Here is a 24,353-nt window from a genome sequence, read left to right on the forward strand (position 1 = left end):
CTCGTGGGCTCTACAGCACAGGCTCCGTAGTTGTGGCACATGGGCTTAGTTGCTCCGTGGCATGTGGGATTTTCCCGGACCAGGATTTGAACTTGTGTCCCCTGCATTGGCAGGCGGATTCTTAACCACTGTGCCACCAGGGAAGCCCTCAAGCATTATTTTAATTGATTCTAGATGAAGAGCAGAGAGTGAGGCATTCAAAATATCTCAAGAAATAAGAGCTGAGAGTTTCCCAGAACTGATGAAAGATATCAAGCTACAGATTCTGGAAGCACAGTGAGCAACAAAAAGGATAAATACAGGGAAAAACACATCCAGGCACAGTATAGTAAACTGGCTGATTGAGAATAAAGAGGAAAGCTTTAAAGTACCCAGGAAGACATGTCATCTTCAAAGGAGTGATAATAAGACTGACAGAAAGTCTGGAAACCAGAAGACAATGGAATAACATCTTCAGAATGCTAACAGAAATAAATGCCAACCTACACATCTATACCCAGTGAAAATGTCCCTGAAAAATAAAGAATGCACAGAAAAATTTTCAGAGAAACAAAACCTGGCAGAGGAAACTCATATCAAATGAAATACTAGAAAGTGTTCTCCATGGGGAAAAAAAAAAAAAAGTGACCCCAGATAGAAGTTTGAAAATGCTAGGATTGAAGAGGGTTTGGTTTTGGTTTGATCCCTGGTTGGAGAACTAAGATCCTGCAGCCACGCAGGAAAGAAAAAAAGAAAGGAAGAAAGGAAGGAAGGAAGAAAAGGACTCAACCAGGTGAATCAGGTAAGTTCAAAAATAACAAGAATGACATAACTTCCAGTGAATCCGAAAGGGCACCCCACTGTGGCCAGCACATGTATGGTGGTAACCTGCACCCTCAACTTTGTGGGGTGTCTCAAAATTGACAAATAAGGGTGAGAAAATGAGGGGAAAGGCACTTCCAGACCTTCCTTCCCCTCCTCAGGAGTTTTACTCAGCTTTTAATTTTATGTCCTTTGGCTGGGCACCACTTGTTTCATTCAGTCTGTGGACACCTGGCCACACCCCTCACCAGCTGGCCTTCCCCTCCCGAGTTTCCCTCCATCAGGGATTTCTGTCTGTTCTACTCAATGTTGAATCCTCAGCACCTACAACACAGCCAGGCACACAGGAGTTAATAAATATTTACGAAGAAATGCATTTAGGTGAGGCCGAATTGTTAACATTCATTGACAATATTAGATGAATGAAACATCGCCTATAGATTACAATCGTTGCCTTAATTAACAAAGTTGCCACTTTCTTCCGAAACCAACTGTCTGTCTGTGTCTGTGTCTGACTCTGCAGCTCTAGTTGTCGGTGCTCGCAGAATCCCGACACCCAGACTTCGCTCCAAGTCGGAAAACCGACCGGCTCGCTGCACGCCACGTTAATATCACGAGGCCTCATCCTCACCGGGTCCGACTTTCGAGGCCCACCTACGGCACGCGCGGGTCCGCCCACCAATTCCAGCCGGGCTGGAGGCGGTGAGGGCGCCTTAGGGACCACCGCCGGCCCCGCCCCACCCACAGGCCCCGCCCCACCCGCAGGCCCCGCCAGCAGGTCAGCCCCTGTCCGCCCGCCCATAGGCCCCGCCCCTAGAGACCCCTCCCACCGCCTGTTGCCGCGGCGCAGCGAGGCCTCGCCCCACCGCTGGTCCTGACACAGACTCCCCGGTCGGAAGTAGGCCGTCTCCCTCCCGGTCAACAGGGCAGGGACAGTTCATTGTTGTGTCTAGGTCAGTCACTCCCTAGGTCCTTCATCGGGTGGGCCAAACAGACGGTAGGCCGGTCCGGGGTCAGTCCTTACCGGCGCCGGTCTTGGTCGGGCCGCGCGTGGACGCACGCCGGGCGCCACCGAGGCCACGCAGCCCTGGGAGACGCGCGCTCGCCAGCAGGGGGCGAGGGGTCTGCTGGGCCGGGTGCACCCCGACTCCGCGGGCGTGGGGGCAGGTCCTGTCGGGGGCGGGTCCGGTGAGGTGGTTCCACGCAGGCCGAGCCCGCGGCACCGCCCAGGGAACGTCGGCGCGCCCCGATGACGTCAGGGTGCCCGATTTCGCCACTGCGCGTGCGCGCCGCCGCCGGCCATCCTCCTGGGGCATGCTGGGACCTCTGGCGCGGAGCGCTGGGTCTGCGCCTGCGTGCTCTGCGGCTTGGGGGTCCGACCTTTGGCGCCGAGCAATCTATACCAGCAAGGGGTGGCTCAGCCAGACTTTCCTTCTCAAATTGGGTAACCCCCGACCTTATCCCCAAAAGAACCGATCCCCAGGAAGGACAGACAGCCCTGGCAGAGAGCACACGCCCGGGTGGCGCCCACAGGGTGCTGGGCCTTGGGATGGCCATGTGTCCTCCCTGCAGTTCTGTCCTGTTAGGTCACCCGAGTGTCCCGGGGGAGCTGGGTGGGCAGCTCCTGTGGGAAAGAGAAGGACATAAGTGGGACAGCACCTCGGAGGCCGCGAGGTCGGGTTGTCACAAGGTCTGGCTGAGACAGTCTAAATGTCAGCTTGTGGAGATTGGTTGAGTAGTTTGAATACACTCGAACAGTGACACACAGTGTGCCCACTAAAAGTTAGCTTCCATACATATCTGTTCACGTACGTGTATATTCGTGTATACATTGTATACATATCTATTCTTAGGTGAGAAATATAGCAGCTCCCTAATGCATTAGTTTCTTACTGCTACTGTAGTGAGTTGCTACAGACTAGATATTTTACAATTCTGGAGGTCAGAAGTCAGAAATGGGCCATAGGGGGTTAAAAATCAACGTATCCACAGAATGGTTCCTTCCAGAGGCTCCAGGGGAGAATCTAGTTCTTGGCCTTTTCTAGCTTCTAGAGGCTGCCTGTCTCTATCTTCAAAGCGCAGCCACTCCAACCTCTGCTTCCATTGTCACTTCCTCTCTGATTTTGACCCTTTTGCCTCTCTTTTAAGGACCCTCAGGATTACATTGGGCCTATCCAAGTAATCAAGGACAGTACCCCCCATCTCAAGATTCTTAACTTTGTCATATCTGCAGAGACCCCTTTGCCATCTATGGTAACTATGACAGGTTTGGTGATTAGGACCTGATTTCTTCGGGGGCCATTATTCTGCTTACTATTGCTTATATTCCATTTTTATTTTTAAAACTGTGTATTGTGTATACAGGAGGAGTAGGAGCAGACACACATATGTCAGGTCGTTTATCTCTGGAAGATGGGCATTCTTGGGCCTTTCATTTTTTTTAAATCTCTTCTGGTTTTTCTACAAAAAGCACATACTGCTCCTGTGATAAAAATCCTGTTAAAGTTGGTTGGCATGCCAGTGCACCCAGAGGCCTCTTTCTGGCCCCTCCCCTCTCCCTACTCCATCCTCACCCACCCCAGCCTGCAGAAGTTTCTGCCAGAAACCCAGCACCACGCTCATTTTCCTGCATCAGGGTGGGAGAGAGCTGCTCACTGTCTTCACTTGACAACTTGTCAACTTGCACTTGCTCTGTGGTAGCTCATGGCGTCAGGTGGGGGTGGGTGTCTGTGCCTTGGGGGCCCAAACCTGCGAAGCCACTGGTCTCTCCAGGACCCTTGGCCCCACGATGGTGGCCGTCCTGACCCCTTACAAACTACTCAAGCAAGAACTGGCCCCGCCGGATATTCTCCCCAAGTTGAGTAACCAACCCCCAGGCAACTGGTCAGCTCCCTGAGGCTCCTTTGTTAAATTTAGAGATCTTGGTTGGTTTCAGTAACTGACCATCTGGGCCACATGTGCTTTTCTCTTCTGCTGTAAATTCCGGCTGTGATGTGGTTTTTTTTTTTTTTTTTTTTTATGTTTTAAATTTAAATTAAATTTATTGAGCCTGAGAAACCCTAGGCTGCCAACCTTGACGTCAGTTAAAGCAGAACCCTAGCCGCCTGCCCCCAACCCCCTGCCCCGTCCCTACCTCGCTCTGTGGCCCCAGGTATGCCATGTGCATTCCAACACATGTGAGTAATAAACCTTTTTTTTTTTCCCCAAAGTTTCCTAATGGTCTTCGTTGAAGGCTGCCTTGCAATCACAAGGGCAAGTCCAGCCACGACACTGGTTATGGCTAGGCCAAGAGGGGCGCAAAACAGGTGTGTTATGAAGCCTTTAACCATCTTCCTACTGGTAGACATTTAGATTGTTTCCAGATTTGGACAGTTGCAAAATGCTGCAGAAAGACATTTTGAACAGTCTCCTAAGCTCATGCATGAATATTCCTCTTGATCGATACACAGAAATGCAGGGCTGTGTAGTGTTTTACATAAGCCAAATGCCATGCTTGTTACCCGAAAAACGTTTCACCTTGTGGCGAGTGTTGAGTCAAAAGACACAGCCAAGCCAAAGATCCGGAGAAGGAAGGATTTATTACTGGCTGCAAGTAAGGGGAACACTGGGGATCTTCTCCAAAGCAGTGTCTCCCTGCAGAGTCCAGGGTTTATTTGATTGAAGTCAAGAAGGTCAGAAAAGGTCATCTTCACCCCTTAGATTCCAGTAGGTCTGGTGGTTGCGGCTTCAGGCTAATCGTCACCATTGAAACAGAACCAGGAGTCTTTACAGCTGGTACATTATTTTTGCTGTTGTTACTTCTCTTGTCTGATTACAGTCGTTTGTTTCTGCGTTCTTTTGTTCCCTCAAGATCATCAATTACTGAGACCTGTTCAAGGGCAAGCATTGTGGCCCAGCTTAGATCACAAAACGGCTTAGGCCAAAAAATGGCTTCTGTTAAGAAAGCCATGCCTGGTTCTCTCTCCCAGGAAACCTACCGTATCTGCTTACACACTGACGCATTTCATCACAGCCAGGACCGATAGTTTCCATCTTTTACTGTGTGGCAGCAAAAAGAAGTGTCTCAGATATTCGATTTCTGTGCTTTGGGAAACTCCCATGTCCTGCCTGCTGGTGGGAGGGTGCAGAGAAAACCCCTACGGCCTCTGTCTCCTTGGGGGTGGTCGGGGCTCCCCGCGCCTGCGCCCGCATCTCCGCCTGGCGCCCCTCCCCGCAAGGTGGCCTGCCCCCGTTCTGGGCGACAAGGTGGAAAATCAAACAGGGACGTCAACTTTTACCCTGGAGTTAAGCGGAAAGCGACGAAGGCTTAACTGGGGGTGCAGGCTCGGCACACGTCTCAGAAAAAGACTTGGGGCCAAGTCGGGGAGGGATGGAGGAATGGAGAGATGGAGGGATGGAGGGCGGGCCCCTCCCGGGGTCTAGTGTCCTCCCGCCGGGGTTCAGTGGGCGAGGCCGAGCTGGCGCGGGGCTCTGGGCTCGCCCGGCCCCCGCTCTCCAAGGCCCCGCCCCAGGACGTGACCCCACCCCCTGCCCGGGCGGAATACGCAGCTCGGCTCTGTGGACTGCGGTGGAGGTCCCGGAGGTGAGGTCTGGGGTTGGGGCAGAGCGGGAGCGGGCCGGGGAGGGGGGCGCGGCGAACCCGCGGCGTCTTGGGGGTCCCCCAGCCGCTGACCGCGTGGCGGACGGTCCCCGGCCCCGAGAAAGCGCGGGGACCGGGAGCGCGGGGAGCCCTCTCCGCGCGGCATCTGAGCGGCCCGGGCCCGACCCCGCGCTGACCTTCGACCCCCGAACCCCGGACACATGCGGAGGCTGGGGCGGGCGTGGGGGGCGGCGGCGGCCCCGCGCGGACCCCGGCGCGCCCCTGCTCCCCGCCGCCCCCCGCGCCTCGCAGAGGTAACTAGGCTGCGCCGGTAGCGGGGGGCGGGCCGCGGGCGCCGCTCCAGGGAAGGCCCGGGCCGGACGCTGAGGCGAAGACGCACCTCCTGTCTTCCGGCACGGTCTTGCGCAGCGGCCTGTCCCCGCCCTTGGTAGCGTTAATTAGGGACCGTTGTTGATATCTTGGACCCGCGACTTAGGGCCTGGGGAGCAGCCCTGCTGGTGGGGGTCCTGATTGCCAGGGAGGCCGTGGGCCGGACATGTGCTTGTTCCTGTCCAGATCAGGCGCCCTAACTGGGGGCTTGTGAGGAAGACTGTACACGCGGCATCTTTGCGGAATGTTAACTTTTTCATGCGTTCTCAAAGGGATCCGTGTTCTCTGGAGGCTAAGATGCCCACAGGCCAGCCAAAGGGATACTCTGTGTCAAGTCTGGGGGCTTGGGGGGCGCAGCTGCCAGGGAGCATTCCTACTCTGGAGAGGCGAGTCCCCTAATGTCACGCTGGATTCAGGGAGGGAGCAGCCGGGGCAGCAGTTTTGGGGCTGGAGATCCTCAGCGGCCCCCCCCTCCTGCGGGAGAAGTCCCGCGGGCCACACCCTGGGCTGGGGGTGGGTGGCAGGGCTGGTTTTGCTCACGTGCTCTGGCCAGTGGGCTGGGCGGCCTCTCCCTGGGATGGTCCCTCCCTGGGATGGTATGTGAAGTGGCCAGTTACTCATGTCCTCGCCTCAGTTTCTTAGCAGGCCCCTCTCCTGGGACGTGCACACGTGAATCTGAATCTTACCTGATCATTGGCACCAGGGGTCTCCCAGGAGGAATGTAACTAGAGCCTTTGCCTGGGCTGGCCCTCCTCCTCGCTGTGGGCTCGAACCAGCTGGGGGCTGGCAGGGGGCATGCCCTCTTCAGCAAGGCCGGGGCTGTGCCAGGCACGGACACAAACACGAGTGAAGCATTGTTCTCAGGAATCTGGGGGTTTCGGGGAACCAGGAACCTCACATGGGTCTGAGTCATCCTGTCTCCAGAGACCTGGAAAGGCATGGCTTCCAGGCGCGGGTGTTTACTGAACTGTTGCTCTTGACTGAAAGCCTGCTCCCTGCCCGGGCACCCCCCAGCTCATGGCTGCTGCTGGGTTCCTCTCCTGCTGGCCCCCCCTTCAGGGCCACAGTCAGCACCCGCCCGGGGCTCTGGTTCCTCATTTGTTCAGGCTCTGTGTGTGGCCCTGGTGAGGTTTCAGGGCCTGTGACCTCCCATCCCAGACCTGCTGGCCGGAGGCCTCCCTCTTTTCTCAGCCTGCTTGGTGACCTGTCTTCTTTGTTGGCTGGTCCCTGGGCTGAGCCAGAGTTGGGCAGAGGACGTGCCCTGTCCAGAGTCCCAGCTCCCAGAAGGGGCTCATGGAGGCAGGCACCCCGGGTGGCCACCCATGAATGCACCATCCAGAGTGCAGGTCACTGGACCTGGGGACCCCACCCCACCTGCTCTGTCCTGGCCAGGGCACTTGTGGCTGGCACCCCTCAGGAACTGCCAGCTGACCACCTGACAGGGCTGCTTCAGGGCAGTGAGGCCTCCGGTGCTGGAATCCTGGGAGGGTCTGGCTTTGTGGATGCCGGCCAGGTGGCCTATGCGCTGCTGCCTTCCTGTTCTCGGAGGGGAAGTAGGCGGAGTCGGCAGGGGCAGTTACCGCAGCACGTCACAGATTGCGGCCCCTGTGCTCCCCGGGCTGGGGTCTGCACACCGTCCGGGCCCACAGCCCCCCCCCCCCACTTCCTTGCTGGCAAGGCAGAGGCAGGGCTTCAGGCGGTGAGCACCGGTCTCCCCTTCCTCGGGCGGGAGGTGCCCAGGGGGCTGGGGCTGAGAGCAGCCTCTGTCCCCACGGCCACATCCCCCAGCTCTGTGGTCCGTGGCGGTGTTTGCCCGGGAGCCCTCTCCCATTTCTGCTGGAGGCTGACGTGGATAAAGGTGTTGAAGAAGGGAAACGAAGCAGGCTGCGGCTTCTCCTGGAATGTCCCCTGGGGTCCTGTTTGGGCGTCTTCTGTTCACTGCATCTTTGGCCTGTCAGACCTTGAGAGTTTGGCTGAAATCCTCTCCTTCTCCCCTGCCTGTGTCCAGGCAGCACCTCACCTCCCACCATGAAGCTCGATATCCAGTGCGAGCAGCTGAGTGACGCCCGGTGGACGGAGCTCCTGCCTCTCATCCAGCAGTCCGAGGTGGTCAGGTAGGACCAGCCGTGCCCGTGTCCCCAGGCTCACCACCCTGCAGGGGGTGACGTGTGCTCCCAGGTCACTTCACTTACAGAAGCGTGATGTAAATTGTGTATGATTTTCACGTGGCATAAAGTGTGACTCTTTTTGTATTTTTTTCCAACCATTTGAACGCAAACCCATTCTGGCCCAGGCCTGGTGGGCAGAGCCACCTGGCCCAGGGTCTCCTCCGCTCGTCCCCTTCCCCTGGGCACGCAGTCGCTGCAGCTGGCTCGTGTGGGCACTGCCTGTCCTCTGCCCCTGCCGGGCTGCGGGCTGGGAATCCAAGTCCAGGCTGACTTGTGCTCTTGAGGCCCTCAGACCTGCAGGTTCCTCAGGGCTCACGAGCAAGAGATGAGTGCCTGCCTGCTTATCTTTCTTTTTTTTTTTGGATTTAAAAATATTTTATTTTTGAATGGGTAAGACATATGGTACAAAATTCAAAAAGACACAAAAAGGGAATACAGTGAAAAGTCTCTCAGTCCTGTGCCCATCCACTCTGTTGCCCTCCGCATCAACTACCCTTGTTTCTAAGAATTTAGTCCACAGGTGTAATTCCGTAGATGTAACGTGAAATAACATATGCACAAGAATGTTCATTACAGCATTATTTTTAATAGCAAAAGATAGGAAACAATGGAAATATCCATTAATAGGGGACTGATAAAATAAATTATGATTTATCCGTTCAATGGAGAAGCATAGTCATAAAATAGAATGAGACAGCCCTTTATGTGCAAGTATGTATTAAATAAAAAAAGTGCAGAACAGCACGCACGGTATGCCGTTTGTGTTTCTGATACAAAGAAGTATGTGTATGTGCGGGAAATATCTTGGGAAGAGTGAGCAGGAAGGTGGGGGGATGGTGAGGAGCTGGGGGACCAGCATTTAAGAAAGTGCAGCGCCCGCGGGTATATTGAGGAATGGTGAGTTCTCTGAAATATGGCGTGTGAGGTGGGGTGGCAAGGATGAGCTCAGCAGATATCCCATTCTTTTCCCCCTCTGTTTTAGACAAATAGCAATAGCAGTGTAGGCTTCACTTTGTTGTATAGCCTTCCTTTTTCCCTTAATCTATATTGGAAATTTTACCCAGGCATTTAGAGCCACTTTTTTTTTTCTTTTACCCAGGCATTTAGAGCCACTTTTTTTTCTTATTAGGGCTCCATAGCAATTAATTGCTTCTAACCTTTTGCTATCACAAACGATGCTATAATAAATAACTTCTTACATATGTCATTTTACTTTTTTTTTTTTAACATCTTCATTGGAGTGTAATTGCTTTACAATGGTGCGTTAGTTTCTGCTTTATAACAAAGTGAATCAGCTATACATATACATATGTTCCCATATCCCCTCCCTCTTGCATCTCCCTCCCTCCCACCCCCCCTCCCTATCCCACCCCTCTAGGTGGTCACAGAGCACCGAGCTGATCTCCCTGTGCTATGCGGCTGCTTCCCACTAGCTATCTATTTTACATTTGGTAGTGTATATAAGTACATGCCACTCTCTCACTTTGTCCCAGCTTACCCTTCCCCCCTCCCGGTGTCCTCAAGTCCCTGCTTATCTTTCTTCTTTTGAACTTATTTGAAATAGTTTTATGGAATAGTTTTATGGAAGGTTTATGGAAGAGTCACAAAGACAGTGCAGGGTCCCCCGTGCCCCGTCGCCTGGGGCACTGGTCAAAGCTAAGAGCTGACATGGCCGCCTTGACTCATGTCACCGGCTTTTCCGTGCGTGCGTGTCCTCTCCGGTTCCAGGCTCATGCAGGACCCCCCACAGCATCATCGCCGCGTCTCCACGGCCCCTCCTATCTGTGATGGTCCCTCCATCCCTCCCGGTCCTTTGCCGCCTGCCTCTGGGGTCTGCTCACTCGGGCTCAGGTGAAAGTGCCTCTGATCTCTTCTCAGGGTTGAGTCACACGTTTTGGCCAGACAACGCAGAAATGACATTGTGTCCTGCCTAGCATATCGTATCGTGGGATGTGTGGTCACGGCGGGGCCACGTGGTCACTCTAATGGTCGCCGTGACCACCTGATGCAGGGTGCCTGCCGCTTCTCAGGGTGACACCCCCTTCAGACTGCTCATGTCCGGTTTCTGCTCGGAACTTTGGCCTGTTGATCTTCGCAGCTGTTGGTGGTTTTTTGCCTGAAGTGTTCCTGGGACTCTGCCTCACTGGGGTTTTAAATTTTTTCATTCCTTCCACATTTATCACTTGTCATTCTCTGAGGAAGAGCTGGCTTTCCTTCCACCTGTATTGACTCAATGGTTCACTTAATCGGTGGACGTGATCCTGGGTCAGGTTCTGGCACGTTCCCCGCTGGCCTCTCTGAGCCTCTTCAGCCGGGCTCTGCCCTCGAGCTGCCGCCTCCAGGTTTGGTTTCTTTCCTGGGGGTGGACGGGCACTTGTGCCCGCTGACCGTGTCTTGGGGAGGATGTGGAGATACGCATCCATATAGGTGTCAGTATCTTTTTTTTTTTTTTTTTTCCCGGTACGTGGGCCTCTCACTGTTGTGGCCTCTCCCGTTGCGGAGCACAGGCTCCGGACGCGCAGGCTCAGCGGCCATGGCTCACGGGCCCAGCCGCTCCGCGGCATGTGGGATCTTCCCGGACCGGGGCATGAACCCGTGTCCCCTGCATCGGCAGGCGGACTCTCAATCACTGTGCCACCAGGGAAGCCCAGGTGCTAGTATCTTAACAGTTTTCACGACACGATCCACGCGCTTTTTCTCTTTCATTTTAAGATGCGTTGGTTGTGACCCACCCTGTTGAGTTCTTGGCCCAAGAATGGGTCACAACCTGCTGTGTGAAGTGACTGAGTGTCCGTCTGCAGGCTGGATGACTGTGGCCTCACGGAGGTGCGGTGCAAGGACATCGGTTCCGCGCTCCAGGCCAACCCCTCCCTGACGGAGCTCAGCCTCCGCAACAATGAGCTGGGCGACGGCGGCGTGCACCTGGTGCTCCAGGGCCTGCAGAGCCCCACCTGCAAGATCCAGAAGCTCAGGTGAGCCGTGCCGGTCACTCCTGGGCTCTGGGCCCTGGGCCCTGAGGCACACCTAAGCCCTCTCGCGGCCCCCACCCCACGGCCCCTCCTGCAAGGCCGGCTGCCTGGCCTCCCCGTGCGGGTGTGTGTGGTGGCGGCGGTTCTGTGTCCGCCTTGCTTGGGCTCTGGCAGACGGAGGGGTGGCTCGTCTTGCGTGGGAGCCACAGCTGGCTCGTGGGGCCTGCTGACGGCCACGTGTGTCCAGCCTCCAGAACTGCTGCCTGACGGAGGCCGGCTGCAGGGTCCTGCCCGGCGTGCTGCGCTCCCTGCCCACCCTGCAGGAGCTGCACCTCAGCGACAACCCACTGGGTGACGCCGGCCTGCAGCTGCTCTGTGAGGGGCTCCTGGACCCACAGTGCCACCTGGAGAAGCTGCAGTGAGTGTGTACCCCACCCGGGGCCCTGAGGTGCCTACGCCCACCCGTCCCCTGGGTTTCGGCTGTCTGCCCTGGGCAAGCCCCCTCCCCAGCTCATTGGCTGCAGGGAGCTTCGAGTAGGGGCTCTTCCCTGAGGCTGGGGCTGTGGCCTCTGAAAGCAGCTGGCAGCTGGCCTGTGACCCCGAGTGAGCACACAGATGGGGTCAGCCAGAGGGAGGAAGCTGAGCTGGAAAGCCCTAGCTCAGGCCGGGTGTCTTTCTCCTGGGTCTCTGGGCACCCGCCACCCGGGGAGATGGCCCCTCGGCCACAGCCGTGCTGTCACCGCCTGGCAGCCCTCCAGTCACTGCAGGCCTCACGGCCGGGGTGGGAAAGGAGACCCAGACAGGTGCCCCCTGGGCCATGCTGTGTTCCTGCAGCCGAGGGGCTGACTGCTCGCCCGCCCCCAGGCTAGAGTACTGCAACCTGACGGCCGCGGCCTGCGAGTCCCTGGCCGCGGTGCTCAGGGCCACACAGGACCTGAAGGAGCTCGTGGTGAGCAACAACGACATGGGCGAGGCTGGCATCCGGGCACTGTGCCGGGGCCTGGCGGACTCTGCCTGCCAGCTGGAGACACTCAAGTAAGCTCCGGTCGGGCTGGGGGGCGGGGCTGTGGCTGGGGGGTGCGCCCCAGCTACCAGCCCCTCTTGTGCCCCCAGGCTGGAGAACTGCGGCCTCACGCCGGCCAGCTGTAAGGACCTGTGTGGGATCGTGGCCTCCCAGGCCTCGCTGAACGAGCTGGACCTGGGCAGCAACGCGCTGGGCGACGCAGGCATCGCGGAGCTGTGCCCCGGGCTGCTGAGCCCCGGCTCCCAGCTCAAGACCCTGTGGTGAGCCGGCCTCGGGCCAGGCAGACACAAGCCCAGAGGGCAGCAGGACGCGTTGGGAGCCTCTGTGTGCTGACAGGGGACCTACCTCCGCAGGCTCTGGGAGTGTGACATCACCGCCAGTGGCTGCAGAGACCTCTGCCGCATTCTCCAGGCCAAGGAGACTCTGAAGGAGCTGAGTCTGGTGGGCAACAGTCTGGGTGATGAGAGCGCCCAGCTGCTGTGTGAGAGCCTGCTGCAGCCGGCCTGCCAGCTGGAGTCCCTGTGGTGAGGGGGCCGCGGCACCAGGGGATAGGCGGGCCCGTGCAGAGGACCCTGGGTGGCCCGGGGGCGGGACAGCGCCGCAGGGGGCGGGGGCGGCTGGTGAGGTGCAGGTGCCCTGGGGGGGGGGGGGAGGGGGTGCCGAGGTGGAGCCACCGAAGATGGGTGGGTGGAGACTGGGGGGGAGGGAGGCTGGCGCTCAGATCCCCAGGGGCCTCCCGGGCCACCCCAGAGGTGTGGGCTGCGGTGGCCCCAGTCCCCGTCTGCCGCCTGCAGGGTGAAGTCCTGCAGCCTTACGGCCGCCTGCTGCCACCACTTCGGCTCGATGCTGACCCAGAACAAGCGTCTCCGGGAGCTGCAGCTGAGCAGCAACCAACTGGGCGACTCGGGCGTCCAGACACTGTGCCAGGCTCTGGGCCAGCCCGGTGCCACGCTGAGGGTGCTCTGGTGAGCCTACTGGAGGGGGCGCCCCGTCCGCCCGGGCTGAGGGCGGGGACAGCTAAGACTCAGACTCCCACCCCCGCCTCCCGCACTCCATGATCTGGCGGTGGCCTGGGCCCTGGTCGCACAGCCACCTGGGGGCGCACCCTCCGCCTGACCTCGGCCCTGCCTTCCGCCCAGGCTGGGGGACTGTGATGTGACGGATGGTGCCTGTGGAGGCCTGGCCTCACTCCTGCTGACAAATCGCAGCCTGCGCGAGCTGGACCTGAGCAACAACGGCCTGGGTGACCCCGGAGTCTTGCAGCTGCTGGGCAGCCTGGAGCAGTCTGGCTGTGCCCTGGAGCAGCTGGTGTGAGTGGCCCTGGGGTGTGGGGGACAGGAGAGGCACACGGGGTGGGGTGGGGGCGTGGGGCATGGCCGCTACCTCACCCCCTCCCTCCCTGCAGTCTGTACGACATCTACTGGACAGAGGCGGTGGAGGCGCGCCTGCAGGCCCTGGAGGGGAGCAAGCCTGGCCTGCGGATCATCTCCTGACACCTCTCCCCGGACGGCCCTCCTCCCCCAAGGAGTCCTGGCTTTAACTGGGGAAGAGCTTAAATCAGCTTATTTCTGGGAGAGCATTTTAGGCACTTTATTAAAACACTTTTCTGGCAGGAGGGGTCTTTGTCCGTCTTCGTGGTCCCCACAAGGCTCTGGTGTCAAGGGGGTGATGTTTTCATGAGCACCACAGACGCAGCAGCCTCAGGCAAGTCAAGTCAGGGGTCCGGGCCTGGGGGCGGGTGTGCCCAGCGGGATCCTGCTCCTTGCAGCCTCGGAGGCCACCCCATCCTACAGGCCTTCACTGCCTCAGGTCTGCGAGGACGGCGTCCCGCCTGCACTAAGGGGCACCGGAACATGGCCCCTGCCCTCGGGGCCTGGCTCACCTTGGCCAGCAGCGCGCTTGGACCTCCTGTATGTGGGTCAGAAACCCCGGCTGGGAGCTGCTTCTAGGGCCTGGTCGAGCCTGCCGATGGCTGGCTCCCGACTCCTCTCCTGGTGGAGGCTGGAGCCCTGTGGACATAAGGGCAGGGTCCACCCCGTCTAGCTGGCCTCATCTGGCCGTGGGGGACAGTGTAGAGTTGACCTGCCCTGAACAGCACGATCAAGGTATAGACACGGGGCAGCTTCCAGGGGGTCGGGTGCCTGGGTAGTAACTTCCTACCATCACTACAAAGTCTTTCAAGGTACCCAGGACCCTGGCTTTGTAACACCTTCCCCCAGAAGGGAGCAGATCTGTGGAGAATTGGGTGGACTCACCCAGGTCTGGGCGGGAGACACTCCAGGGGAACCTGCACCCACCTTGGGCCAGAAACTGCTCCCGGGGGCCATGCCTGGGACCGGTGAGCAACACGGGCCTCCAGCCCTGCAGGGAGAGTACAGGCCAGAGGGAGGGAGGTAGTCTGGGACCAGAGCGACTGTGAACCTCGTGACGCCGAGAACCCCGGGTGGAGGTGGGTGGACAGGACGCTTGGTGTCTGCAGTGGTGGGACAGGCGTCGGCCCTAAACCCAGATCAAAGGTGACACTGGGATGGCAGCAGGTGGGGTGGGGCACAGTGAGGCCCCGGGTCACGCCCCTGACATGAGGAAGCCCACAGAAGCCAGAGGCTGAGAAACTCAGCTCAACGGCACAACACAAGAGCAGCGCAGGGGGTGGGGGGCACAGGCGCGCCGCCGTCCGTCCTCACAACCACCTTAGGTTTGAAATTCTCCCCAGAAATAGTTGTTACGGGAAAATAAACTAAGGAAACGAGTCCACCTCATTTCAGGCCCTGACGCTCTGAGAGGCCCTGCCCTTGGGAAGGTCGGGAATGTCACCCTTGCCCAGAAATCGGCGCTTCCCTTGGCCACCAGTGCGTGTGAAGCCTGAAGACAGTGCGCCATCACCCACACCCCGCCCAGCACTAGCTCCCTCGGGCCGGATGCAGCAGGAGGCGCCAGGGAGGCCGGTGACCCTTGTGCCTGCTGGTCATCTGCCAGGACAGGTGTGCAGCCTGGGTAGTTCCCAGCTGCCCTCTGGGTGGCACAGAGTAGGGCGGGGGTGAGGGACAGCGAGGAGCTGTGGAGCCGCAGGCTGTCACCGTGGCTTTTATTTGTTCTGTTTGCTCATGGGGGTGACCTCAAGCCTGGGCCACAGAGACACTCCCTCACAACCTGCCCTCCTGACGGCGGGCACCAGGCCTTGGCATCTCTGACTCGATGTGCGGGCAGCCCTGTCCACGCACCCTCCAGGTTGGAGGGTCAGATGGAGGCTCCCGAGTAAGCAGATCTGCCCTTTCCCAGCCACGCCAGGGTGTCCCTGGACGACTGTCCTTCACATGTGCCGCCAGAAGGTCATGGGGGACCGGCGGGGCCCAGGGAGCGGAGAGGGGCGGGCACCGAGACACTGCTGCCTGGGCCGGGCCGTCTGGGCACCAAGGCTTGGGGGCGCCAAGGCAGCGGGCTGACTGTGCAGGAAGGGAACCAGCCGGCCCGGGGCGAGCCTCAGGAGCACACGTGCACACACCACACACACACGCGCCCCACCCCACTGTGCACGCGGGAGAAGAGGGAGATAGAACCTTGAGGGCTGAGGCCTGCTGGAAGGCTCCTGGCGGGGATCCCAGAGTGGGGAGGGCACCAGGCCTGGGCTCTGCAGGCCCAGCTGCAGCGTCAGTGTGGTGCTGGCACCCCCTCCCTCTCGGCCTCCTCGGGCCCTGAGGGGTCGTCGGGCCCTGGTGGGCGCCCGTCCACGCTGCCGTCTGCCCTGCCCTGGTCGTCCCTGCCCTGCTGCTTCTGCCGCCGCGTCTCCTTGTACCTCAGGGTGATGTCCCTGGGGACAGCGGGGGCTGGGTCACCACCGGCCGGCCCACGGAGGTCCCTGGACACTTCCCCGCAGGGGAGCTCAGAGCCTGGGGTGGGCAGGCAGGACCACCGGGGCCACAGCGCTCACCGCAGGAAGAAGCGCCAGACGGTCCAGGTGAGGGCGAGCACGGAACCGAGCGTCCAACACTGGGCAATGTAGAAGGGCAGGGACAGCGTAAGAGTGTGCGGATCGTACTTCACCACGATGAGCAGCTCTGTGACGGTGATGGCCGCCACCAGCCAGGCCTGCTGGCCCAGCTTCTTGTGGAGCTTCCTGCAGAGGGAGGCGGGCGCAGGGGTGACGTCGTCGAGAGCGCAGCGCCCCGCCCCCGCCCCCGCCCCGGCCCCACCCAGGCCCTCACGGGTCGTCCATGAAGTCGTAGATCTCCCGCATGGCCACGCCGCCCACGTTGACGAAGAAGACCAGCCGCAGGAGGACCAGGTAGTGCTCGGGGGGCATCCACAGCACGAACTTCAGGTAGAAGGTGTTCAGCTCTGCCAAAAGAAACTGGGGCAGAGGAGGGTGGAGGGCGCCCGGGGCAGGGAGGGGCGGGGCGAGCAGGAGGCCACAGGCCTTACCACCAGGATGATGCCGCACACGGCCAGCCAGCGGCGCAGGCTGGAGGCCGGCTTCCACTCGAAGCGGACCCAGCTGTAGGGCGTGAACTGGAACACGATCCTCTTCATCTTGCCCCTGGAACCGCAGCCGCTCAGCCCAGGGCAACGCCCGCCAGGCACACTTGCCCCCGGCCCGCCACCCACCCCCGGCCCCCCAGATCTTTTCCTGGGCTGTTTCTCTACTTCTTCACAGAGGGAGACGGCTGGGAAGGGACGCTCCCGAGAAGGGCCAGCACGGAGGAAAGAGCTGGCTGGACGGGGAGGGGCTGATGTCCCGGCCGCCACGAGGGCAGCACCCAGGGTCACATGCTGGGTGGAGTTTACAGAGGCAAGATCCTCGCATGCAGCACCTCACAAAAGGACCTCGGGGTGGGGGGCCCTGCAGGCCCCACACTGGGGTCAAGGCCTGCGCGGAGCAGGGTGGCTCTCCAGACATACTTGTAGGTCGGAATGTTCCAGAGGCCCTGCCACTTGTACGTCTTTAGGGACAGCCACTCGAGGGTCTTCATGCCGCAGTAGATGCCCAGCCCGTTGCAGACGAGCACGTCCATGATCCACTGGGGGCAGGAGCCAGGCGGGAGGGAGGTGGGTGCCACAGGTCCCCAGGTCAAAGGGCCCTGGCTGAGGGGAGCCCGTGCCGCCCGCTGCCCCAAGTCGTGGCTGGCCGGGACGCAGAGGGCGCACTTACGTGGTCCCACCAGCACTCGCTGAAGTTGGGCAGCTGATGCTCCAGGCTGTATTCCAGGAACTCAAACATCACGCTCACGATCGTGCACATCCACCAGTCACGGATCATCAGGGTCTGCGGGCCGCCAGGGCATCAGCCGCCTGCGCGGGATCCCCCAAGGACAGCCCGCCCCCTACCCATGCCCCACTGCCCTCAGGTGGGGCGGCGGCAGGGCAGCTGTGGCTCTGGCCGCCCCAAGTTAAAACTTTGAGGGCTTCCCTGGTGGCGCAGTGGTTAAGAACCTGCCTGCCAACGCAGGGGACACGGGTTCGAGCCCTGGTCCGGGAAGATCCCACATGCCGCGGAGCAACTAAGCCCGTGCGCCACAACTACTGAGCCTGTGCTCTAAAGCCTGCGAGCCACAACTACGGAAGCCTGTGCACCTAGAGCCCGTGCTCCGCAACAAGAGAAGCCACCGCAACAAGAAGCCCGTGCGCTGCAATGAAGAGCAGCCCCTGCTCGCCACAACTAGAGAAAGCCCGCGTGCAGCAACGAAGACCCAACACAGCCAAAAATAAATAAGTTTATATATATATATATATATAAAAGACTTTGAGGCAACTTGCAGGTATGTCGACGACTTGTGTGTCCAGGCCTGAGGGTGCCCAGGGCTGGGTGGGATGGGGGCCCCCCGTGGGTCTCTCCCCTTTGCTCTCCGGCGGCCACCGCAACGCCCAGGACACGCAAGGTCGGGTCAGGCCCCCCAGCTCGGCAGCCCGCCTGTCCTGCACCGCGGCTGCAACCCACCGCACAGCTGGAAAACGGCCCAGGGTTCAGGGCGGCTCCGAAACCAGGTGCCCCGCCCAACGAGGAGATGCCTACCTTCAGGTACCAGCCGATGAAGTGTGCGGGCACGAAGCCATCCAGCTTGTCCTGTGGGGAACAGAGGCAGGCCTCGCGCTCGGTCCACCATCGTGAGCTGGGAAGGGGCCCCGCCACAGCCAGAGGCATCACCACATGTGGGTGGCACAGCCCCTGGTACCCTCACCCCATCCAGTCCAGTGACTCGGGTCACAGAAACATCCACGTCTGGGGCAGCGCCGAGCTTCACGCGTGGGAGGTGGTGCGGCCCCGCCGGGAGGGGCCCCACGTCATGAGGCCGGCCGGCCCCCTCGGGGCACCTACCCAGACGTTGTGGAAGGGGTCGGTCTTGTTGTCTGCATCATAGATGAGGCAGTTTCCCCCGTAGTCCCTCTCTGGCAGCGGGACCCCCAACCTGGGGTCGACGTACTTCAGAAACTGGCGGCCGTCCTGGACGGTCTGCAAGGGCGGCGGCACGTCAGTGGGGCGGGGTTTGGGGTGCGCAGACAGCACCCACCAACCGCGAGGGGAAGCACCGTCTCAGCATCGCCCCCACCTCGGGCCAGGCAGAGCGAGGATGTCCCAAGCCCGAGGACGTCCTCACGCCTCATGGGACCCCAGGACCGCGCCGCGTGGCGCCACAGGGGCACTCCCGTGGGAGGGCGCTCAGATCACCAGTCTCCCCACCTCCCCTCCCTGCGTCCGGTTCGGGGTCCAGACCCCACACCGAGGAAAAGCGCTGTGGGACACGCTCCTGCACGTGGCGCGCAGACAGCCTCTCCCAGATGCCTAGGCACAAAGTGGGCTTTTGGGGCACACCCTGGCAGAAGAGGACCCCCCATTCCTCCCTCCAGGCCCCTGCTGGCCGCCAGCTGGGGCCTCTAGTCCATGGGAGGCACCCTGGGACACCCGTCATCAGGACCCTGTCCCCTCGCTCCTGCCCCGAGTACCAGCGAAAGGGCACAGCAGGGAAGGGGCTCCAGGCTGGGGTGACGAGACGCGGTCCGTGGTGTGTGTGGACAGATGACACTCAGACCTGCATCTTGTCACACGACTGAGGTGACACCACGAACAACTGAAACTCCCCCCATGTGTGCCCTGGTAACACGGGATCTGAAGGGCAGACAGCAGGGCAGCACCTGACACTGCTGTGCTCCTTAGTCAGGATGGCCCCACGGGCTCTGCTCCGGTGCCAGGTCAGTAGGGGCTCAGATCCCTGGACACTCGACCCTCAGAGAAGTGAAAAACAGCACTGTAACAAGTCTCCGTCTCAGGGCATCTGAGGGCTGACGTGACGCAAGAAAGTCAGCTCCGGTCCCAGCTGAGACCTTGTCACCCAAGCCCAGAGGGCCAGACCATGAACCTCCACTCCAGCAAAGGCCAGGGAGGCCAACTGACCCCTCCCTCGTGACATGGCTCTGGGAGAGGACAGCAGCCTGGGCAGGAGGGCCTCCCAGAACCGGCCATTTATAAATCTGCAGACTCACTGGTCAGGACCCACAGGGCTCCGCGCTGCTGACCGAGAGAGAGCCCAGATCTTGGCTCCTACGAGCATTTGTTCTCCAATAAAGGAACCAGGCTCCCTGGAGAAATGGCAGATTCCAGGGCTGGGGCAGGGAACCCCCAAGATGGGCCTGGAATGTCTTCTAGCACCAGAAAGGAGGGAGGTGCTCAGAAACCCAAAACAAAACACCAAGAACCCACGTACGTGGGGTATGGGAAAGCTCCCAGAAGCCAAGGCTGGAACAATTTGAGCAACGAATCAAGTATTGAATTGTAACCCAAAGTATAACGTAGATACCTACCCACGAGTCTGCACTGATTTAAGAAATGACCGAACACATTAGTGAGTCAGGGAGAAGAGACAAACCTCCCACACAGAAGGTTTCCCATCGGATTATGGAGTTGCTCTCCGCCCGCTGCACAGGGGGGCCTCCCTCCCGAGGGCGAGGCGTGGAGGGGACCCGACAAACACGACAGACACACCTCTGCCAGGGTGTCGGGGTCAGCACCAACGGTCAGAATCATGTGTCAAATCACGACAGAAACACCAGACAAACCCCCAGCAACCCTGATACCAAAATCAGAAAAAGACATTCCAGGCAAACTACAGAGAGTGTCTCTTATGAATATGGATGCAACAATCCTCAACAGAACATTAGCAAAGTGAATCCGCAGTATATACAAAAGGTCATACACCACGACTAAGTGGGCTTTATCCCAAGAATGCTAAGCTGGTTCAAAATGAGAAAATGAATCAACACAAAACATCATGTTAATAATGGGAAAAAAACCACATGATCATCTCATTTGATGCAGAAAAAGCATCCAACCAACAAAATCTAATACCCTCTCATGAAAAAAACTCAACAAATTAGGAAGAGTGGAACTTCCTCCACTGACAAGGGGCATCTGGTGAGGGCTGAGGACTCCCCGCTAAGAAGTGGGGGACAGTGTGAGGCCAGAGACGGACAGACAGACACTCAGGTTGGAAAGGAAGAAGTGAATTCCCCCTATTCCTGCACAGAGACCCCCTCAGGAACCCCCCGAACAGCAGCAGAGCTGTGGGAACCAGTGAGCAGACACAGAGGACCCAGACCGACAGAGCAAGCAGGCTGCGTTTCCAGATGCCAGGGACCAGCAGACCAACACAAAATCAAGACCATCCCACTCAGGACGGCATCAGAAAGAGGGAGATACTTAGGAATACACTGAACAAAGGAAGTGCAAAACATATACTCCGAAAACCACAAAATGTTGCCGAGAGAAATGAAAGACCCACGTAAGGGGAGGGTCCTGTGCTGCAGAGGAGGGGAAAACCTGAGAGAAAGTGTGGGTTTTAGTTAATAATGATTAATTGTAACAAATGCGTCATACTAGTGTAAGATGTTCATAACAGGAGAAACCGGGTGAAGAAACTCTCTGCACTAACTTCACAATTCTGTAAATCTGTCTTAAAACAAAAAATTTATTTTAAATAAATAAAACAAAACATGAACCATTTAAAAAAATCAATCAGAACAAAAGCTGGTCTCCCAAAAAGACATACAAACATCCAACAAGCACATGAGAAGATGTTCAGCATCACTAGCAATCAGGGAAATGCAAATCAAAACCACATGAGAGGACCTCCCTGGTGGCGCAGTGGTTAAGAACCCGCCTGCCAATGCAGGGGACACGGGTTCGAGCCCTGGTCCAGGAAGATCCCACGTGCCGCGGAGCAACTAAGCCCGTGTGCCACAACTACTGAGCCTGCACTCTAGAGCCCACGTGCCGCAAATACTGAGCCTGCACACCTACAGCCCGTGCTCTGCAGCAAGAAAAGCCGCCGCAATGAGAAGCCCGCGCACCGCAACGAAGAGTAGCCCCCGCTCGCAGCAACTAGAGAAAGCCCGCGCACAGCAACGAAGACCCAACGCAGCCAAAAATAAATAAATAAATTTATTTTTTTTAATAAAAAGGAAAACCACGAGATATTTTACCACTTCACCACCCCGCTCCCCCCCAAAAAGGGAAAATAACAAGTGTTGGTGAGAATATGGAGAATTGGAGGCCTGCGTGCTGTTGGAGGGACTGTAAAATGAGTCCAGCCGCTGTGGAAAATAGTCCGGCAGCTCCTTTAAAGGTTAAACAGATTTACTCAGCAATCCCACGTGTAGGCGTGTCCTCAAAGGAATGGAAAGCAGGGACTGGAACAGGTACTCACACGCCCACGTTCACAGTCACCAGCAGGTGGAGGCAACCCAAGTGTCCATCCATTGCAGTGGATACACAAAGTGTGGTTTAAACACACAATGCAACATTACTCAGCCTGGCTCCACAGGGTGAACCCTGAGGACATTACACTCAGTGAAATAATCCAGTCACAGATGGACTAATCCTGTCTGATTCCACTCCCAGGAGGTCCCTGGAGGAGTCACATCCACAGAGACAGAAAAGTAGACCATGGGGCCCAGGGCTGGGGGAGGGGAGAGGGTGAGTGTTCATGGGGACAGAGCGTCCATTTGGGAAGACGGAACGTTCTGGGGATGATGGTGGGGAAGGTAACATGACCATGTGAATGTGCTTCGTGCCCCGCCCTGTGCACCTAGAAATGGCTGAGATGGTAAATTTTATGTTATGTATTTTTTACTGTAGTTAAAAAATACTTTTAATTAAATACACTGCAATAAAACCAAAAAAAATGCACAGTATTCTACATACACGTGTGCACACATGAGTGTAAAACTGAACTGTGACAAACTCTGTGGAGTGCATTGATATCAATTTCCTGGTTTGATACTGTCATATATATATATATTTTTAAAAATTATAGTTGACTTACAATATTGTGTTAGTTTCAGGTACACATACTGTCCTACACTTGTGCAAAATATTGAGGACCTGGGTGATGGAACACAGGACCTACCTGTACAATTTGTTCACAACTTCCTGTGAATCTACAATCGTTCCAAAACAAAATGTAAAAAGAAACTCAACACGAATAAACAATCTCAGTGTAAAATGTATAACCAGGTAGGTTTTAAAAGAAAGTATAGGAGAAAATCTTAATAAATTGGTGTTGGACGAAGAAGTCTTAGATATGACATCAAAAACACAAAAAGAAAAGACGGAAGGACCGCCACTGTTAAGGAACGAAGGCCCAGCACATCCAGCAAAGGACCTTGTAACCAGGACTATATAAAAAGCTGTCATAACTCAACACTACAAAAACAAACCACCCGATTTTTAAAAAGGGCAAAAAATAAACACTTCACCGAGAAGGATGTTTGTTTCATGGCTCATAAATGCAGAAGTTGGTCAACATCATCAGCCACCCAAAAATGCACTGAAATCCATAAGACACCGGCTGAAATAAAAGACCCTGGCGACGGCAAGTACTGCCAAGGGTGAGAGAGGTGCTGGCGGGACACAGCTGCCCTGGGAGTGAGACACCTCACCTGCGACGCAGGAGTCCCTCCTGAGTGTTCACCCTCAAGAAATGAAAGCTCAGGTCCACACAAGAGACTGTACTGAGGCTCAGAGCAGCTCCACGCACATCTGCCCCAAACCAGACACAAGCCCAGTGAATGGACAGATGGCGGTCCCTCCACCAGGAGCCCCATCCACAATAAAGAGGACCGGCTGTAGGTGCGCACCGCTTGGTTGAGTTTCAGAGGCAGTGAAGGCCACGCTCTGCACAACTCCACTCACACGAGACTTTCCAAGAGACAAATGGTGGTGGGTGATTCAGGGACAGATGGCCGCTGCGAGGCCACTGCGAGGCCAGGGCCACGGAGGTGGCACCCGCGGGGGCCTGGGGCTCTGTGCCTAACTGTGGTATCCACACAAACAAGTGTTACAGCTCCCAGCCCTGCACACCTACCCGAAATGCAAAGCTTCCCACGCGATGATAAATCACTCAGCTATCGCTGACTGTTTTGAGACTGAATACTGAAGACCACCCTCAAAGGCGAGCTCGATAAGTTCAGCAGAGCAGGAGTATTAGTCAGACAGACATTAGCGGCAACAAATCCTGATCCAAGGTTTACTGAGGAGCTAAGTTTCCAACCTCCACCCCAACCCCCTTGCAGAACGTGTGCCAGAAGGGAGAAAAGCACACAAAGCCACGGCTGGTCACACGCAGAACCAGCAGCGAGGCCCGTGGCAGCTGGTCCCGGGTGCACTGCCCACACTCGGAGCGCCTGTGCTGCGGGGTCAGGTGTGCCCCTGAGAGGGCTCAGCCCTGCTCAGATCTGGAGCGCCGCCAGGCGTCCACGCCTGAACCCATTGTCTCCCGGCCACGCCGCAGCTGCGCGCAGAGGTCCAGGCCCGCTGAGAACGGAGACTCTGCCGCAGGCGATGGCTGGCGCCTTCCCACCCTTACAGCCCCTGCCCCCTTCAGGTGGGCTCCAGCCTCCTACCAGAGCCCTGGGGGCCAATGCGCCGTGTTCTGTGCCACCTCCATTTCCACAGTTCACCCAACCAAGAGACCCGCTTACCTGGAAGAGTATAAAGATGAGCACCAGCTCGTAGACCACACTGACGCAGAGCCAAAACCTCCAGTAGGCTGTACAGACACGGAGAACACAGAGGCATCAGGGGGCCGCCCTGCGGCCCGCGGCCCCGCCCCACACAGCTCCCGCACACGCGGCCTCTGCTTGGGGCCCTCAGGTCCCTGGTAGAGACTTCAGAAGCAAGATCTAACTCAGGGCTGAGCACAGTTTCTCTCTGACTGTTTTTCCTTCCTTCTCTTCCATTCCCGTCCCTAATCTTTCCTGCAGCACAGAAGGCCCGCAAACCACCAGATACGAGCAGTGACAGCAAACATCCTTGTCTTGTGTTTCCTAGGGATGCTTCTAACCTTCGTCTTTAAGTAAGTTTGCAGGGTTTCGGTGGATACCTTTTGTCACGTTAAGAGAACCTTTTAATTCCAGTATGCTGTGTTTCTATCATG

General features: G+C 57.8%; 3 protein-coding genes and 1 long non-coding RNA gene across 16 annotated transcripts in view; 2 read left to right on the forward strand and 2 right to left on the reverse strand.

Moving 5' to 3' along the window:
- Nucleotides 1-1,611: 1,611 nt before the first annotated feature.
- On the forward strand, nucleotides 1,612-13,543 carry RNH1 (ribonuclease/angiogenin inhibitor 1). 3 transcript variants are annotated; one of them, XM_059068173.2, is made up of 10 exons: nucleotides 1,612-1,754; nucleotides 7,779-7,884; nucleotides 10,740-10,910; nucleotides 11,155-11,325; nucleotides 11,772-11,942; nucleotides 12,021-12,191; nucleotides 12,285-12,455; nucleotides 12,726-12,896; nucleotides 13,071-13,241; nucleotides 13,337-13,543. In XM_059068173.2, the coding sequence occupies exons 2-10, from the start codon at nucleotides 7,799-7,801 to the stop codon at nucleotides 13,422-13,424; spliced, it is 1,371 nt and encodes a 456-aa protein (XP_058924156.1). In that variant the 5' UTR covers nucleotides 1,612-1,754; nucleotides 7,779-7,798; the 3' UTR covers nucleotides 13,425-13,543. The 3 variants fall into 3 exon arrangements, with proteins under 3 accessions (XP_058924156.1, XP_066894098.1, XP_058924157.1); XM_067037997.1 differs by lacking the exon at nucleotides 1,612-1,754 and adding an exon at nucleotides 5,152-5,383; XM_059068174.2 differs by lacking the exon at nucleotides 1,612-1,754 and adding an exon at nucleotides 5,636-5,694.
- LOC131759277 (uncharacterized) lies at nucleotides 4,585-5,639 on the reverse strand. Its single transcript, XR_010841329.1, has 3 exons — nucleotides 5,578-5,639; nucleotides 4,779-4,839; nucleotides 4,585-4,669 (listed from the first exon to the last, which is right to left on the reverse strand). It is a non-coding gene; the product is annotated as an uncharacterized lncRNA (long non-coding RNA).
- Nucleotides 6,583-7,770, forward strand: LOC136794484 (uncharacterized). Its single transcript, XM_067037998.1, is given in 2 exon segments — nucleotides 6,583-7,518; nucleotides 7,521-7,770. Coding segments are annotated over 2 exon segments (1,065 nt in total). The 5' UTR covers nucleotides 6,583-6,668; the 3' UTR covers nucleotides 7,736-7,770.
- PTDSS2 (phosphatidylserine synthase 2) overlaps nucleotides 13,506-24,353 on the reverse strand; it is a 29,957-nt gene continuing 19,109 nt past the window's right edge. For 7 of the 11 annotated variants that reach the window (XM_059068171.2, XM_059068170.2, XM_067037989.1 and 4 more), the window contains exons 4-12: nucleotides 23,899-23,966; nucleotides 18,242-18,376; nucleotides 17,939-17,989; nucleotides 17,078-17,191; nucleotides 16,828-16,946; nucleotides 16,351-16,465; nucleotides 16,134-16,279; nucleotides 15,860-16,045; nucleotides 13,506-15,739 (exon numbers count right to left, since the gene is read on the reverse strand). In XM_059068171.2, coding sequence (XP_058924154.1) covers nucleotides 15,580-15,739; nucleotides 15,860-16,045; nucleotides 16,134-16,279; nucleotides 16,351-16,465; nucleotides 16,828-16,946; nucleotides 17,078-17,191; nucleotides 17,939-17,989; nucleotides 18,242-18,376; nucleotides 23,899-23,966 — 1,094 coding nt within the window. In that variant the 3' untranslated portion in view covers nucleotides 13,506-15,579. Of the gene's footprint in view, nucleotides 15,740-15,859; nucleotides 16,046-16,133; nucleotides 16,280-16,350; nucleotides 16,466-16,827; nucleotides 16,947-17,077; nucleotides 17,192-17,938; nucleotides 17,990-18,241; nucleotides 18,377-18,867; nucleotides 18,904-23,898; nucleotides 23,967-24,353 lie in introns of those variants that run through there. The other 4 variants (XM_067037993.1, XM_067037994.1, XM_067037995.1 and 1 more) reach the window with 2 other exon arrangements.

The sequence above is a fragment of the Kogia breviceps genome, chromosome 7, assembly GCF_026419965.1.
Source record: "Kogia breviceps isolate mKogBre1 chromosome 7, mKogBre1 haplotype 1, whole genome shotgun sequence".
Taxonomy (NCBI): Eukaryota; Metazoa; Chordata; class Mammalia; order Artiodactyla; family Physeteridae; genus Kogia; species Kogia breviceps.